The sequence below is a fragment of the Scheffersomyces amazonensis genome (assembly GCF_036850825.1).
Source record: "Scheffersomyces amazonensis strain UFMG-HMD-26.3 chromosome Unknown RJT21scaffold_1, whole genome shotgun sequence".
In the NCBI taxonomy this organism is placed as follows: Eukaryota; Fungi; Ascomycota; class Pichiomycetes; order Serinales; family Debaryomycetaceae; genus Scheffersomyces; species Scheffersomyces amazonensis.
Window position 1 is genome coordinate 2,136,063 of NW_027042741.1, and position 17,087 is coordinate 2,153,149.

Sequence of the window (17,087 nt, forward strand, 5' to 3'; positions counted from 1 at the left end):
ACGTCGTGTCCAAGTCCAGAAAAAAATCGTGCGTAAATTGAGGAGGTGGATAGTGTAAAAACAGCTAATTAAGCCGGATGTAAATTACATAGGCTGCATGCAGGAGCATAATTAAAAAATTACCTAGTAGTGCAGAAATTGCGTATTTCAATTTACCTTCTACTATGTGTATTATACACAGGACGCCTCCATTTAGAGAAAATTTCCTATTACCCGTTTCCCGTTTTCCACATATATTGGCTTTTACTATAAGATTTTCACTGTAACCCAATCCAGCACAGTAGGAATTTGTGTATGTACGTGGATTACTCTAAGTATTTGTAAGTGGCTTCCTTGTCCTGTGTTTCTGAAATATTTTAGCTTGCCTGCTTGCATTTTGCAATGGGTTCAAATTTGTAGATATTACCGTACATATATATATATATTTCACTAGCCTAGACTTTTTAAATTATTATTCCCAATTATTATTCTCTTCATCCCTTCTTTCTTATTACTATACTTTGTTTCTTCTTAGTTATTTGTTAGTTTATTAGTACTACTATACTTCAAAGTACAGTATTTATTCACTATAAAGGTATTTTCAACTATATACCTCCACAGTGCTATAACAGGACCTCCGCTTTTAGACACTTACACCAACTATAACTTCAACATTACTAGGTCACCTTCATTGGTTGTGTCAGCGTATCGGTCATTATCATTGCCCTTCACAAGTCGTCTTGTCTAAATTAGTCATTTAGTTGTGCTTACACAGGAGTCACGTCTCACATCTTTGAATTACACAAGTTATAATACTTAAACTAATTCTAATAATTAGTGACTAATAAAGGATCATTGGTTCATTTGTCAAAGAGTATTTAACTATATTACTTGAATAAACGCTCTAATAGCTGTCCTACACCCCACACGAACAATAGCTACCACTCAAGTTATTGCTGGTTAATTTTCCTATTGTTCTGAAATTTTTCTGGTTAGTGGTTTTTCCTCGCACAGACTTTGCAACAAGAAAAAAAAGAGATTAGCAATTTAAGCTGCTAAAAGCGTACTATGTCCCAACAAGATCAATCTATGTTCTTCAATCCTGACGGTGCACAAGAAATATGTCCATCTATATGGCTCGGATCTTATAAATCCTTGACTAATGCCAGATTTCTTGAAACTCACCAAATCAAAATAATAATTAACTGTTTGTCTACATCTAGATTCCTTCGGTGCCTACAGCGTAAAGACGTTGTTGTTTCATCTGATGTTGTCATTTTGAGTCTTGATCCTGCCTTTGATATTAATAATGTGGAAAATGAAGATGATCGTGAATTGGTACATGAATTTGTAACTCAATTCAAAAAGATCCTTCAAAATTATCTTCATTATTTTTATCATAATAATTCAAATATAAATAATTTGATTCATAATCTACCAATTAATAATAGCTCAAATAATGGTTTAAATCTTACAAACCCAATTCTAGGTGGGAATTTAAAGGCTCAATTTTTTAACATTATAAGATTTATAAATTTGATTAAAGTGATAAATTCAACAACACAAATTCTTATTCTTTCGGAGCTGGGAAATGTCAATCTCTCCACAGGTTTAATTATTGCTTATCTTATGGATTGTTATAAATATAACTTTGATAGTTCATTTAAATTCATTCAGTCTAAGCGACCAAGTGTTAATCCACTAAATTTCAATTATTATGATGATTTGTTAATAAGGGAGAATTTAAAGAAGTTTTTTGCTGAAAATAATCAAATCAAGCAAGAGAAGCCAGGGTTGTTAACACTGAATTATAGATTAAAGAGAAGAAATGACGAAGAACTGTCCCTTTCTCATGATTCCAATAATACACATTCACAACCTGATGATGATATGCTTGATGATACCATTATTGTAGGCGGAGTTGATGGAAACCTTCATGACCGGAAAAGAAGATTCCTCAACTAATGATTTCGGCTTTTATACTACTTATCTACTGTGACATTATTACTTATTTATATTTATATTTATGGGATAAATATCTATTTACACTGTATAATTACGTTAAAATCTTCGTAGACCAGTAAAGTTCATTCTGGTACTTCTAATCCAACTCTCTTTGCAGTTTTTCTAACATTATCTTCTTGACTCATAGTTAAACCAGGGTTATATCTTTCTAATAATTCAGTATATTCTCGTTGACTTGATAAAAAGGTTACGACATTACCTAAATTATTTAACTTATATTTATGATGGATGTCTTGATTATCTTGTTCAATATGCTTAGTCAAAGTACTTAATAATTTAGTGTCCTTCAAATCTGTTGGTTCTGGAATACCATTAATCTTTGTCAGCTCCAAAGTTTTGATTTGTTGAACTATTTCGTCCACTGGTTTTTGTTCTTTAATATGGGTTATCTTCTTATAATTCAATAATGTTAGCTGTTTTTCATAGTTCTTATTGAAGTGTATAACGGATGATTTATGTTCTATTACCTTTAATTCATTTACAAGCTTTTGATGGAGGGTTTTAAACGCAGGAAATGTTTTGGATGATATAGCTGTCATTTTAGTATAGATGGTTTATACAGTTATTGTATTAGTTAACTAACTAGTTAATGGATAGCTTTGAAATAAAATTATCATTGAAAAATCGATCACGTGAGGTAGTGCTGATTTATCACGTGCGATATAACTACCACAAAAATTCCCTCTTCTCATCTCTCAGAAAAGTCCGTCGGAGTAGTGTCGGACTGCACAGGTCACTAGTCAACCAATCAAATCTTCCCATTTCCAGTTTTTCTGCGCGTTTTTTCTCGTCGACACAATTCTGTCTCGGTACCGAAAAACGTCCACTATCGCTAGGGAGAAGGATTATTCGTGGGAACTTAGGCTGCGAACAGGGGACATCGGCAACAAAATTTTGGCAGTCCTATCACTGAGTACTAACCGATTGATTTAATCAATTGATTACAGTTAATTCACCGGTACTATCACTCAATAATAGATAACAAAGTTGCAATTGACTGTATGTGCCTATAGAAGTAGCTAGTATGTATTGGTCCTACTTAAACTTTAACGTTTGTTTAGTATTTCTCTAAAACTCCTCACTCTCTCTACTCTGGACTCCCTACAATTCATCTCTCCGCTAGGCGACTCAAAAAAATTATCTCAGCGTGCCCTTCACGAATTAGGGAGAAAAATATAGAGCTCCGAAAAAAATTGTCATCAACAGCGAAGCTCATTTTTCAAATTCAGGTAACAATTCAGTAACTCAATTAATTAATTGATTCAGCTAACGCAATTCATTTTCCTGAAGAAATAATTTGTTTACACTCTTCGGATATATAGGTCGGTAAATCTCATATCTTCACGTCAACTAGCTATCCATTAATCATATCACACAATGTTGAGAAGAACTGCCATCGCTAGAACAGTATGTATATTTTGTCCCTGATTATAGTCTAGTCTATATTAAGTTTCGGATTTGTAAAAGTGATGTTATCTGATTGGCCTGTTAATACAGTTTGCCAATTGAATGACTCAATATATATGGAAGTCAATGTCTTTCAAGTCTTTGGATCATGTCCCTCTCTCAGATCATTGAAACTGTGAAATCTTCGGATAAAGAATACTAACTTTAATTCTTATAGTCTGCTCTCCGTTCATTAGCCACTTATTCTACTCCAGAATCCGTCTTACCAAAGAAATACGGTGGTAGATATACCGTCACCTTAATTCCTGGTGATGGTATTGGTAAAGAAATCACTGACTCAGTCAAAACCATCTTCAAATCTCAAAATGTTCCAATTGATTGGGAAACTGTTGATGTTAGTGGTGTTGATGAAACTGGTCATGGTGTTGCTGAAGCTGTTGAATCTTTAAAGAGAAACAAGGTTGGTTTAAAGGGTATCCTTTTCACTCCAACTGGTTCCAGTGGTAAATCTTTAAATGTTGCATTAAGAAAAGAATTAGATATTTATGCTTCTTTAGTATTAATTAAAAATATTCCAGGTGTTAAATCAAGATTAGATGGAATTGATTTTGCTTTAGTTAGAGAAAACACTGAAGGTGAATATTCCGGTTTAGAACATCAATCTTATCCTGGTGTTGTTGAATCTTTAAAGATTATGACTAGATTTAAATCAGAAAGAATTGCTAAATTCGCCTTTGATTTTGCTAAGAAGAACAATAGAAAATTAGTCACTGCTATCCATAAAGCTAATATTATGAAATTAGGTGATGGTTTATTCAGACAAACTGTTAAGGATGTTGGTCAATCTTACAGTGGTATTGAAGTTAATGATTTAATTGTTGATAACGCTTCTATGCAAGCCGTTGCTAAACCTCAACAATTCGATGTTTTAGTTACTCCAAACTTATACGGTTCTATTTTATCTAATATTGGTGCTGCTTTAATCGGTGGTCCAGGTTTAGTTCCAGGTGCCAATTTCGGTAGAGAATATGCTGTTTTCGAACCAGGTTGTAGACATGTTGGTTTAGATATTAAAGGTCAAAACACTGCTAACCCAACTGCTATGATCTTATCTTCTGCCATGTTATTAAGACATTTAGGATTAAACGAATTTGCTGATAAGATTTCTGATGCTACTTACGCAACTATTGCTGAAGGTAAAGTTAGAACTAAAGATATTGGTGGTACTTCTTCTACTACTGAATTCACTGATGCTATTGTTGAAAAATTAAACGCTTAAATCTTAATTTAATTAATAACTACTATAGCATTATCTCATCTACGTCACCTACCTCTTTTTATTCCTATTTACTATTATTACATTTAAATGTTTACAAGATAATATAAGTACATACATACATATATACATATATGCATACAGTGAAATTGGTAATAGTAATAGTACCAGCCGCACGTTGTAGACATACAAATTCTCACATAACTTTGTGATTGCAGACTCAAACTGTGTGGACCTATAAAGACTAAATATCATAGTTTCTTAAGCTACACAATATAGTGATCTATATATATACTGAAGTAACTAGCAAGCTATATTTAGTGATCTATATGTATTGTTAGTGACATAAGTCTAATGGCAGAGTCAAAAGGCTAATTAATTGGATGTCGCTAATTAGCGAGCGCTTTTCGACTCTGACTATGACCAATTCGGTGCACACACTAAAGTTTCGACCATCCTAATTGAGTACGGGGAACCGAGTGATGGGCCATTGAAATTTCCAAGGGAATTTCCGACTTTGAAAATTCACCTAACCTCTTTCTTCTCTTTTGGTTTTAACGGATTCGTTTCTGTTCAATTATAAGGAGTATACTGTTGTTCCTTATTTTTCATAGACTTTCAGTTCATTAAATAATTTAATTAGAAATATGTGTGACGTTGTATTAGGTTCTCAATGGGGGGATGAAGGTAAAGGTAAATTAGTAGATTTATTATGTGATGATATTGATGTATGTGCTAGATGTCAAGGTGGTAATAATGCTGGTCATACTATTGTGGTAGGAGATACTAAATATGATTTTCATATGTTACCTTCTGGATTAGTTAATCCAAAATGTCTTAATTTAGTTGGATCAGGTGTAGTAGTTCATGTTCCATCATTCTTTCAAGAATTAGAAAATTTAGAAAAGAAAGGTTTGAACTGTAGAGATAGATTATTTATAAGTTCTCGTGCTCATTTAGTTTTTGATTTCCATCAAAGAACTGATAAGTTAAAGGAAGCTGAATTATCTGTTAATAAAACTGCTATTGGAACTACTGGTAAAGGTATTGGACCAACTTATTCAACTAAAGCTTCAAGATCAGGTATAAGAGTTCATCATTTAGTTAATGAAGATGATGAATCTTGGGAAGAATTTAAAACCAGATATCATAGATTAGTAGATACTAGATTAAAAAGATATGGTGAATTTGATTATGATACTGAAGAAGAATTAAAGAGATATGAAACATATCGTGAACAATTAAGACCATTTGTGGTTGATTCAATTGAATTTATGCATGATGCTATTGCTCAAAATAAGAAAATCTTAGTTGAAGGTGCTAATGCTTTAATGTTAGATATTGATTTTGGAACTTATCCTTATGTTACTTCTTCATCAACTGGTATTGGTGGAGTTTTAACTGGATTAGGTGTTCCACCAAAAACCATTAATAATATTTATGGTGTTGTAAAGGCTTATACTACTAGAGTTGGAGAAGGTCCATTCCCAACTGAACAATTAAATGCTGATGGTGAAGCTTTACAAACTATTGGAGCTGAATATGGTGTAACTACTGGTAGAAAGAGAAGATGTGGATGGTTAGATTTAGTTGTATTGAAATATTCTACATTAATTAATGGTTATACTTCATTAAACATTACTAAATTAGATGTTTTAGATACTTTTAAAGAAATCAAAGTGGGTGTTGCTTATAAATTAAATGGTAAATCATTAACTTCATTCCCAGAAGATTTAATAAAATTAGGTAAAGTTGAAGTTGAATATGTTACTTTACCAGGATGGGAAGCTGATATTACTAAGATTAAGTCTTATGAAGATTTACCTGAAAATGCAAAGAAATATCTTCAATTTATTGAAGAATTTGTTAAAGTACCAATTCAATGGGTTGGTACTGGTCCAGCTCGTGATTCTATGTTGGTTAAAGAAATCTAATTAACTAAAAACTATTTTAAAAAATATCTCGTTCGTTTCTACATTTGCACTTTGTCTTTTCATATGTCCTCTTATATCTGAATATATATACATAGACGTTACTTTAGTGTTAATATTATTATTATTATACACCTGTTAAAAAGCTCTCACTAAAAAGTACTGTAATAACTACCCTATTGACAGCGCCGCACTTATCTCTCCCACTATCATGACCACTTTTTCTCCCCCCACAATTTAGGGAAAAGAGTTGGAATCATCGCTAATGTGTAAAGCACTAGTTTATAAGCACAGTTTATTAACTAGTAATGAGATTAACTACGATACGAATATTGTGAATATGGATATAATATTGTCGAGTGCCGATCAGTCGGAATTGAAAGGTATGTAATTACTACTATGAGTATGGTAATAGGTGTACGAACACTACTAACTAAGTACAGCACTCCGGATATCGCGAATAGACGAACATAAAGTGGATGTCACTTACAAGAACTTAATACTCGACAACCAAATCAATCGAACTGGTTCAGCAAATACACACCTAGTTCATACTACACCAACTTCGAGTCCTAGTTCGGATACTACCGATAATCACGATTCTCGAGATGGTAAAGCCGGAAAGATTCAAAGTGTTCATAATTTCAAAATAGGTGGCATTAATCATATAGTGTTGATATTAAATAAGAATATTATTCAATTGTTCCGAGAACAGATTGCGAAACAGAAAATCAATAAGAAATCTTTTAAAGTATTTGAATTAACTAAAGAATGGAAACATGTTAATGATCATAGTGAAGATATCATGATGGATACATCATTTTCAAATCCTAATGATGAAATTGTTAAAATAGGGGTAATTCAGAATAAGTATCTCTATAGTTGTTCACCTTCAGGTAAATTGATTGTACGAGATCTCATTAATGATGACTCCAAATTTGCATATAAAGTGTATTGGGTAGGCCAAGTATCATCAATGTGTGTGTGGGATAAATACCCGGGTGTAATAAATATTGCCACTGTCACTGATCATAATGATCTCAAATTATACGAAATTGAATTGGATGTGAAATTAGAAGCTGATAGAAATCATCGACACATGTCGCAATTACCTGAAAATGGAGAGCATCCTACTTATGTTCCTATATATGACTTCTTACATCCACCAGCTAGACAATTACGAAGAGTATTTACTTCTTTAAATGTTATACTTGATCCTAGTGCGGTCAATCATCATAATTATCCAAATATAGAAAGTCGATCTCCAGATAATGAAGCTTCATGGCGTGCTTATGCAAATTCAATAAATAATCGAATTATTCGAATAAATAATCCTAATCCTAATTCTGGAAATCGGACAAATAATACATCCACAACCATTCCGGTATCTAATGTTAACGTTGGATCAACAAGTGCTAGACTGAGAAGTTCTCAATCGATATTAATGCCAATATGGGGATCTGAATTAGCCGATCACAATTCAAAGGGAGCAAGGTTCTCTAATTGGATAGTTTCCATTCTACTCTTTGAAAGTGTAATTATATGTGGTACTCAATTTGGAGTACTATCTTGTTTTGATACCACAACGGGAAATTATGGAGCCCCTTCATCAGTAACAAAATTAAAAGTATCTATATTTCCATTAATTAATCTTGTGAAGATAAATTCAAATCACTTTTTATTCACAGATTCATTAAGCAAAGTTGGAATAGTAAAAGTATTACCCAGTAAAGCTCTCGAGATTGTTAACTTTTATGATAATTTACAAATAGGACCTATGCTGAAATTTGAATGTATTTTACCAGTCCAGATGAAGCAAACGCAAGAACGACCAGTTAAATTAAAGCCTTCTGCAACTTATTCATCTCCATTAGAATTTAAGAGTCCAATATATTTGGTGTCATCAACATTACAGAATACGATCATGATCCACAAACTTTTTCCTCATAATACCTGGGAATTGGTTCTAGACCTTCCAACTCCTGCCTTGGTTCCTGATTTCTCGATATTGAACAATAATTATCATGCCTTTCAATCAATCTTTGGTCATACTGAGCGCCATCTTCACGATCGACCTCAACGGTCTACAGACAATAGCGATAAACTACTTGATGAAAGTAATACTCATGAAGAAGATTACGAAAGAGGTAAAATCAGTAAAAGGGCGAAATATGCATAAACCAATGAAATTATGAATTTAATGAGACTATATAAAAATAGATGGATATTTTGTACTTTAGATCTATTATATTTTTTTCGCAGCCAATTTTTGTAGCAGCTAACAATTTTCCTTTTCTCTAGAGCCTAACTCAAATCCAGTTTGAATTTATCTCGGCTACATTATAGACATCAAGATCTCCATCATCAGTCATCGATACTATGAAGTTGGCTTTAGACTTATCATCCACAATTTCAGCATCATTTGCCTTGACATGAAGATCAACAAGTTGGGCTATAGAAACTTTATGTTTATGAGCTTTAAGTACTTCCCTTATAACGTCACAAACTTTCAGTGAATCTCCTTGGATATCTGAACAGGGGCCCACATTCATTGAAGTATCTACCCAAATCAATTCTTTTAATTCTAAATCGAACAAAAACATAATAGTATTTCTTGTTTCACTCTGCAAGTCGAATTTATATTTCACAGTGCTTGGTTCATAAATCTCTCCAGAATTCATCTCTTCTCTTGCCATAACACCACCGAAACATAATTCATGCTTAGCAAATGTCAAGGGACCACCACCCCATACTCGGGCATCCAATATAACATACCTATTACCTGCATCTATAGCCTTCTTCATGTCTACATCGATAAACTGACTTGCACCTTTGGGTGGACGGGCCAAAAGGATATCACCTGAATGCAAAGCATAATCAGCAACTTTCAAATTTTTCCAGAAGACATATTTAGGATTCTCTAAATCACTATCTATCAACATCATACTAAGATCTATAATGTATCCAATCCAATGCAAGAAGAATCTCAAAATGTTTTTCTTATCTTTATCTTCTTCAAATATGTCAAATATTGGAATTTTAGATCCTCTTGCAAGCGTTTTCTTAGCCGACGCCGATGAAAGCTGCAATGGTATGAGTATATCCTCCATTCCAGGAGCAAGATATGCTCTTTTGTCTTTCAATAAACCTCTTGTTCCGAATTTCTCTATTAAACCATGGTTAAGTATATCAATAACCTTATCTAACACAACATTTGGTATCATGACATCGTTGTTTGGAATTGGATATGTTCTAGAAATTGATCCGCTAATTTGTACGAGCCTTTTGTATTTCTTTCCCTCTTCTGTAGATAGTTCAGATAAGAAATACTTTCTTCTCTGGAAATGACTCAATAACTGCAACAAGACTTTGGATCCAATTTTCGATATACATTTCTCAAATTGATCTAATATTTCGTTAATGTCTTCATTACGTTTAGTAGAAAAACAATCTCTTATTAACTTATCAAGATTTCTAGCAAATACAGAAGGTTTAATTTTCAAAGTATCCACAGCTTCTTTAGATTTACCTTCCTTAATGGCTTCACAATAGTTGGTATCTAAAGTATGTACATTATTTTCATTTCTATATCTTTGAGCTATTTCGGGAATTCTTGTATGCTTGAATTCACCGACATGCAATGAATGGAACGCTAATTTCCATAATTCAGGATAAAATTTTATATCATCACTCTTTATGACTTTATCCAAGGCCTCAATCAAAAGTCTTCTTTGTTTTCTAGGAAAAGACTTGATTTTAATTTTCTTCTTCAACGTTACATCACCTCCAGATAAGAAAGCCATTAACCTTAATATATCAGTTGACGTCTTCACGTATTTACGAACAGATATACCCTTCTGGAGAACAAAAGAAGCCACTCTACTTGATAATTCTTTGAACGGGATTTCATAATCTTTTGGAATTTCATTGTACCATCCTTTCTCTAATGCATGCTCCACAAATTCATCATTAAGTTTAGTTAAACTAGATGACGATGACAATAACTTCAAAAATACTTTTTTAAATCATCTTCTGAAAGAACATTCTTCACTGTCCTCTTCTTATTTACTTCATTTAAATCTAGTCTCTTTTCTTTAATATACTCTGGAAGAATCGTTCCCCATGTCCAATAGTATATAATCTGGTTGAAAAATAAATGCATCTCAGACATTTCCATAACTTGTTTGGGGAAGTTAGGATATCTTATAATTCCATCAGCTGTACTTGCGCCTACATCCTCCGCTAATACCAAGAGGAACTTTTTACAAAGTTCCCCAACTATTTTCACATTACCAATTGAAATTAAAGCATTGTATATATCTTCAGAAATATAAAATCCATAATAGAACAGAGTTTCAAGGAATGTTGCAACAATAACTTCTCATTCAACATTATCAACTTCTTTTCTTTTATCATCACCTTCTATTATATTTGTTCCATCTATTATGAAACCATTCAAAGATTGAAAAGCTACCAAATCTATGCAATTTAAAGATGTCAAACTTTCGGAACTCATATATATTACTATAGTAAGCTAGGTAAGTAGTTCATTGCAAATTTCATTTGCTAATGTCGAATCCAAGCCTACTTAAATTTACAAAACCACCAATTTTCCCATAATTACAATTGATTTAGGGTCATTTCACTGGAGTTGTAATACTAACTAATGGTTAAAAAATGGTATGACTCATGAGGCAACAATATATGAGCTATTACTTTCCAATGGACTTAATTAGTTTAATTCTGCCTTCCTCCCCGCACCTATAATCGTCTAAGTGCTGTTGTTATATGAGGGTATTTATGAGTCAGGTCATTAGATTTAGAACCCTGAAATATGAGTCAGACTCTTACCAGATTTAGAACCCTTGAATATGAGTCAGACTCATAGTAAATTTTGAACCCTAGAATATGAGACGCTTAGCAGATTTAGAACCCTGAAATATGAGTCAGTCTGATTGCCTCTATCTTTCAATCGCAGAAAACTATAAAAGGCCCCAGAATTCCAACAAGAATACAAATGTTTTTTTGTTGTTAAGCCCATTCGCAAGCTTAGCAATAATTTGATAGCAGGAAATTATTTTTACCTAAACTTTAGTTAGTATTAGGTATTGCAGGTTATAGTCGCTGATTGAGTACATGCGTGTAGATGTGTTTACAATGTGGTCTTCACAACAAGTTGCTAAAAATGGAGGTTTCTAAAATGTTTTCTTGTTTCAAGGCATGATGTTTTTATAAGTATTATAAATATAGGCTTATTAGTCGGTCACTTCTATAATTTGTTTCACCACCGACTATACTATCCTTTAGTCAATTAATAAATAAAATATATCTTCAAAAATTTTTAGTGTCGTAGTTCTATTTGAAGTTGCTACTTCATGAAGCAAAATAGACTCTCATACTAAAAGAAGCAATAGCTGCAAAAACTGAATATTTTTTTCTCCCGCTTCTTCTTTGATGTAACGCCTAACTGTACATAACTTGAATAATGTTATGTTTCAGCCTAACTGTTTTCTTATGAGAAAATTAGAATGTCATTATGATTATTATTAAATTTAACTGGCTTTAAATTGCAATAACTTCTTCAAGAAAATTATTATGAACAGGAATATACTAATCTTAGAGAAGTGACCAACATATTTTATAAGCTGACATTTTGTCGGCATTATTGTAATAAGATCTACTACAGCTTATGTATAGTATATTCATAGGGCGTTTAATATACTCTAAATTAATGTGAGAATGAATATAATATATATATATATATGAAATTAATGAATCAATCATTAGTTCTTGTAAATATGAAACGAAAGAAGATTTTCCAGGTTTATTCATTATATAACTCAAAGTAAAATAATGAGACTAAGAATCATTAATAAAGAACTCACGGTGCCAACTACTCTGTTGGCATTGTTTTCAACGGTAGGTATACCTGAAACCGTGGAATTTGGTGGTAGTATAATTGAAGGTGGCACAGAAATTGTATTAGAAGTCGGCTCTTCTGTCCCTGTTTCTGTAGCTCCTTCACTATTACTAGTCCATTGATATGTAGACGTAGTGATAACATATTCTATCGTACTACTTTCAATTTCTCCATTATTCGTGTTCTCAACTGTCGCATATAACGTGTAGCTAGTAGGTACATATGAACCCCCACTAGGAGCTTCATATATAGTGAATATGGAGTGGGTAATAGTCGTAGTGTTATCACCACTGACTTGGGTCTCTAATGTAGTAAAAGTCGAGGTAATAATTGGTGGCTTGGTATTAATAGGGGTAGTTTTACCATTTGGCTGTGTTTCAACAGAAGTAGCTCCAGATTCGGGACAGTATGTCGTAGTAATAATGTGAGGAATTGTAATGGTTCTTATAGAATTCAAAGGACAATTAGTCACTGTGGCAGGACACTCAGTTAAAGTCACTAATTCATTAGAAGTAATAACAGTCGTGATAGTAGTACCTGATGAGGCATGTACACTTGATTCATTACCAGTAGTAGCAGTGCCAGCAGTAGTGCCAGCAGTAGTGCCAGTAGTAGTGCCAGTAGTAGTACCAGTAGTAGTACCTGCAGTAGTACCAGTAGTAGTACCTGTAGTAGTACCAGTAGTAGTACCTGTAGTAGTACCTGTAGTAGTACCTGTAGTACTGCTGGTTGTAGTAGCTGGATTTGTCGAAGACAGCAGTGAAACATTCTCATAGATATGTAATTGTCCTAAAATACAATCTGGACCTATCAGATTAATTTGTAATGGAACAGATTCATCGGGACATATATAAAATTCAGATCCAACTCCTGATAAGTCTAATACAGGATCCCCTATGAACAGCCAACCTCCAAATGGTTCTTGTCCAAGATAAAGTCCATTCTCTGGATCTGCATGCAACACCAGTCCGTCGATAGTGATGTTGCCACCAGGAATAGTTAATTCGAATATCGGACCATCTGAAGCATTCAAGACAATACTGCTGCTCACATATGAAACATATTCAGTAAAGGTATTTGGAGCATCAGCAATGGCAGTGATTTGGAAACTAAAAGTGGTTGTACTTAAATATGGAGACGTAGATGATGATTCAACTGAGGTGGAACTGACTCCAGAAGAAGTAGCAGAAGCAGAAGGTGTCAAGGAAGGAGGTGCAGTAAAGGATTCCACAGTACTGGAACTTGGTGGCGAGCTGCTAGAACCAACTGATGTCAAAATAGAACTTGATAATATAGTACTAGATAGTAATGAAGGAGTTGATGATCTGACAGTGGTGTTAGGGTAGAAATTAAATGAAGATGATAATGAGTTCAAAACAAAAGTACTGGAACTTAAGGATGAAGATAAGATTATTGGAAATGTACTAGATGTGATACTCTCTTCATTCACAGAAGAAGAAGAAGTCTCAGTTGTCAGACTCAAAGGTGATTCAGATGGTGATTCAGATGGTGATTCAGATGATGATACTGATGGTGATACTGATGATGATCCTGATGGTGATTCTGATGGTGATTCTGATGGTGATACTGGCGGAGACGAAATTGACTCCGAGGCTTCTGTACTAATGCTGGAAGAACTTGAAGAAACAACCACTGATGTTGTTTCGGAAGAAGTCTCAATATTACTCGATGAACCGGGAAGAGTGCCAGAGCCACTAGATGAAAATTCACTAGATGATGATGAAGATGTACCATAAGATGATGCAGGAAAGGATATACTTTCTGCTGAAGCAGATCCGCTTGAGCTTTCACTTACTTGTGATGATGAACTGTAACTAGATGAACTGTAGCTAGATGAACTGTAACCAGATGAACTATAACTATATGAACTATGATAGTTAGATGTGCTGTAACTAGAAGAATAGGGACTAGAAGAGCCCAAGTCAGATGAACTATAGCTGTAACTGTAACTAGACGAACTGTAGCTTGATGAGGCAACGGGTGTCTCAATAACCAATGTTACATTGTAAGAACCATATTCAGTTAAGGTGGTAGTATTTTTTCCCGCCCAGCTTGTAAAAACCGTCGTTGTTGACTCTGGTACCTCTACTATGAGTAATGCAGTAGCTCCCGGTGTAGTAGTAATTGTACTATATGCAGTGGTTGAACCTGACCATGTTACAGTGGTAGTATTTGTAGGTATTGGAAGAAATACTTCCACCAACGCAGTTTCTCCTGGGCTAGCAAAAGATGTGTTGGTATAAAGATCTCCTGTCCATGTTACAGTGGTAGTATTTGTAGGTATTGGAAGAAATACTTCCACCAACGCAGTTTCTCCTGGGCTAGCAAAAGATGTGTTGGTATAAAGATCGCCTGTCCATGTTACAGTGGTAGTATTTGTAGGTATTGGAAGGAAGACTTCTACTGTTGCAATTCCTCCTGGGCTAGCAGAAGAAGTGTTAGTATAAAGATCACCAGTCCAAGTTTCCGACACAGTAACAGTTGGAATTGGGACATCAAAAATAACAGTAGCATTTCCCCCAGGAGTACCAGGATAGGTCGTAGTGTTAGTGAAGTTACCTGTCCAAGTCTCGGTAATGAATTCAGTAGAAATAGTTTCAAAAACCGTTATATTCGCTGTATTAGCAGTATCGATTCTTACAAATGGCCTGTCCCAAGTAACTGTATATACACTCACCAGTTGAGCATTGAGTCCTGTATCGTTAGGATATATGAATGTAGTGGAACTCAGAAAAGTAGCCCGATCAGAACCATCACACTGATGTATGTTTGTATACTGAAATATAATTTCCTCTTCTTCATCCCGATAAACACTAAAATCAATATATGGAGTTCCATCTGTAGGATCATACGTTAAGTTTACAGACTGAGGAGAACAGTCCACTGAACCACTAACGGGATCACCATAAAATACTGGATCATTCCATGGATTCAATCCACCAAATGACTCAAAATATTCAAAATTACCGCAATTAATACCTCCTCCCTTGTCGATTTGTACATACAACGAACCTTGATCATTACCATTACAAGTATTAGGAGCCTCCAAAGAAACTAGAATCTGATCGAACGTAGGAACATAGACCGCCCAAATTAAATTTTCATTATTTGGAACGTCGGGTGCTCCTGCTAATTGAATTTCTGTAGAGAGAGTATTTGGACCATCACTGAAATCAATAGTATTAATACCAACAACAAACTGACTGGAACAACCTTCACCATCATCATATTCTGTACTCGCAGTGTTAAACGTCAATGTGAAACTGACGTTTCCTGAAACAATCGACTCAGGAACAGTAGTAATTGAACAATACAAATAAGAATATGGGGTCGAAAAGTCTCCTCCTAGAAGGTGACAAGTAGCATAATCAACAGAATCTCCTAAAGAAATTGGAGAGGTATCCCCATTAAAACCAAACACACAAGGCATTGTCAATGAAAATCTATCACCAACATTAACTGAGTCTCCACCAGGAATAGCCCAGTCCAAGGTGGCACGCCAAGGATCACCCGGTTGGGAAGGATTTTCTCCTTCTGCTCCTAGAAGCAGCAACAGATCAAAAATACCGTATAGTTGTTTACCAGAAACATAAGTGCAAAATAGAAGCAATGTAGCTAATTCTAACAGTAATATGGGTCTCATAATCGATAGCCCTGTAACTTAATTTATTATGGATTGAACTACTTCTAGCAAAAAAGGATCTAAAGTTGTCTTTATACTATTTTAAGTAAATCCCTACCCCATCATCAATTGAGTAGCAGACAATGAAGTTGGGGACTAATAGATTTCGAATTGGCATTGCTGTCATTATTGTATATACGATTTTCTAGTAAAAATAATTGCAATATAGAATTAAGACTATCAAAAATCATAATCCGCACTTGATTATTTCTTGATTAGCCTCAGTTATAATTTTTTATGCACTTGTTGGAAAATAATCGAAAGTCTTTAATAATATATCATGCATTCACCGGTGAGGTGTCCTTAACGAATACCTTCAGGTCGCATTTGTACATTGATACAAGATCCTTCGAGCTGGATTTTCAGATGCTGGTCTTGTCTTCCCTTCTCCTCAGATCTGTTCTTTAGTGGTCTACTTTATATATAGTCCAGCTGCAAAAGTTCCCTAAATAAAAATAGTTCTCAATACCCCTCGAGTTAAAGAATACAATATAATGGAACATAAAAAACAAAGGCGGACCCGACTTGCATATTCAGTACCACATTGTTATCAGGTATTAAAGGGTAATTAAAGGGAAATTTAAGAGGTAATTAAAGGTCAATAAAAAAGGTCCAGGTTAATTACTTGCATAAAAATCAGATCTTCGCTCAATGTATTTCTAATTCTGTCTGAATTATTTTTTAATATTCGTATTTTTTTATACGAATGTGTCAATTGTAGCGAACTTGACACCTATACTTTTTTAAAGAATTTTCGCACTAGGAAAAGATGTGGTATCCAAATTTGACAGCGCGACTTGTAGGGATGTGTGGAGACGTAAATTACAGACCTTAATACGTTTGCTT

General features: G+C 34.1%; 7 protein-coding genes across 7 annotated transcripts; 4 read left to right on the forward strand and 3 right to left on the reverse strand. All coding sequences in view use genetic code 12, as the record gives it.

Annotated features, from left to right (window-relative positions):
* Nucleotides 1–1,047: 1,047 nt before the first annotated feature.
* Nucleotides 1,048–1,944, forward strand: RJT21DRAFT_111720 (uncharacterized protein; the record flags this gene model as incomplete). Its single annotated transcript, XM_064880021.1, has 1 exon — nucleotides 1,048–1,944. One exon carries the CDS (start codon nucleotides 1,048–1,050, stop codon nucleotides 1,942–1,944), a length of 897 nt encoding a protein of 298 aa, XP_064741341.1.
* Nucleotides 1,945–2,028: 84 nt separating this feature from the next.
* On the reverse strand, nucleotides 2,029–2,600 carry RJT21DRAFT_117659 (uncharacterized protein). Its single transcript, XM_064880783.1, has one exon. The coding sequence runs from the start codon at nucleotides 2,541–2,543 to the stop codon at nucleotides 2,067–2,069; it is 477 nt and encodes a 158-aa protein (XP_064741342.1). The 5' UTR covers nucleotides 2,544–2,600; the 3' UTR covers nucleotides 2,029–2,066.
* Nucleotides 2,601–3,236: 636 nt separating this feature from the next.
* IDH1 (isocitrate dehydrogenase (NAD(+))) lies at nucleotides 3,237–5,035 on the forward strand. The gene is made up of 2 exons (XM_064880784.1): nucleotides 3,237–3,411; nucleotides 3,629–5,035. The coding sequence occupies exons 1-2, from the start codon at nucleotides 3,382–3,384 to the stop codon at nucleotides 4,688–4,690; spliced, it is 1,092 nt and encodes a 363-aa protein (XP_064741343.1). The 5' UTR covers nucleotides 3,237–3,381; the 3' UTR covers nucleotides 4,691–5,035.
* Nucleotides 5,036–6,768, forward strand: ADE12 (adenylosuccinate synthase). The gene has a single exon (XM_064880785.1). The coding sequence runs from the start codon at nucleotides 5,335–5,337 to the stop codon at nucleotides 6,619–6,621; it is 1,287 nt and encodes a 428-aa protein (XP_064741344.1). The 5' UTR covers nucleotides 5,036–5,334; the 3' UTR covers nucleotides 6,622–6,768.
* A 115-nt stretch (nucleotides 6,769–6,883) lies between these two features.
* Nucleotides 6,884–8,797, forward strand: RJT21DRAFT_111723 (uncharacterized protein; the record flags this gene model as incomplete). Its single annotated transcript, XM_064880022.1, has 2 exons — nucleotides 6,884–7,001; nucleotides 7,083–8,797. 2 exons carry the CDS (start codon nucleotides 6,884–6,886, stop codon nucleotides 8,795–8,797), a joined length of 1,833 nt encoding a protein of 610 aa, XP_064741345.1.
* A 130-nt stretch (nucleotides 8,798–8,927) lies between these two features.
* On the reverse strand, nucleotides 8,928–10,421 carry RJT21DRAFT_111724 (uncharacterized protein; the record flags this gene model as incomplete). The annotated part of the gene is made up of 1 exon (XM_064880023.1): nucleotides 8,928–10,421. One exon carries the CDS (start codon nucleotides 10,419–10,421, stop codon nucleotides 8,928–8,930), a length of 1,494 nt encoding a protein of 497 aa, XP_064741346.1.
* Nucleotides 10,422–12,458: 2,037 nt separating this feature from the next.
* On the reverse strand, nucleotides 12,459–16,202 carry RJT21DRAFT_111725 (cell-wall agglutinin N-terminal ligand-sugar binding-domain-containing protein; the record flags this gene model as incomplete). Its single annotated transcript, XM_064880024.1, has 1 exon — nucleotides 12,459–16,202. The coding sequence occupies one exon, from the start codon at nucleotides 16,200–16,202 to the stop codon at nucleotides 12,459–12,461; it is 3,744 nt and encodes a 1,247-aa protein (XP_064741347.1).
* Nucleotides 16,203–17,087: the final 885 nt, after the last annotated feature.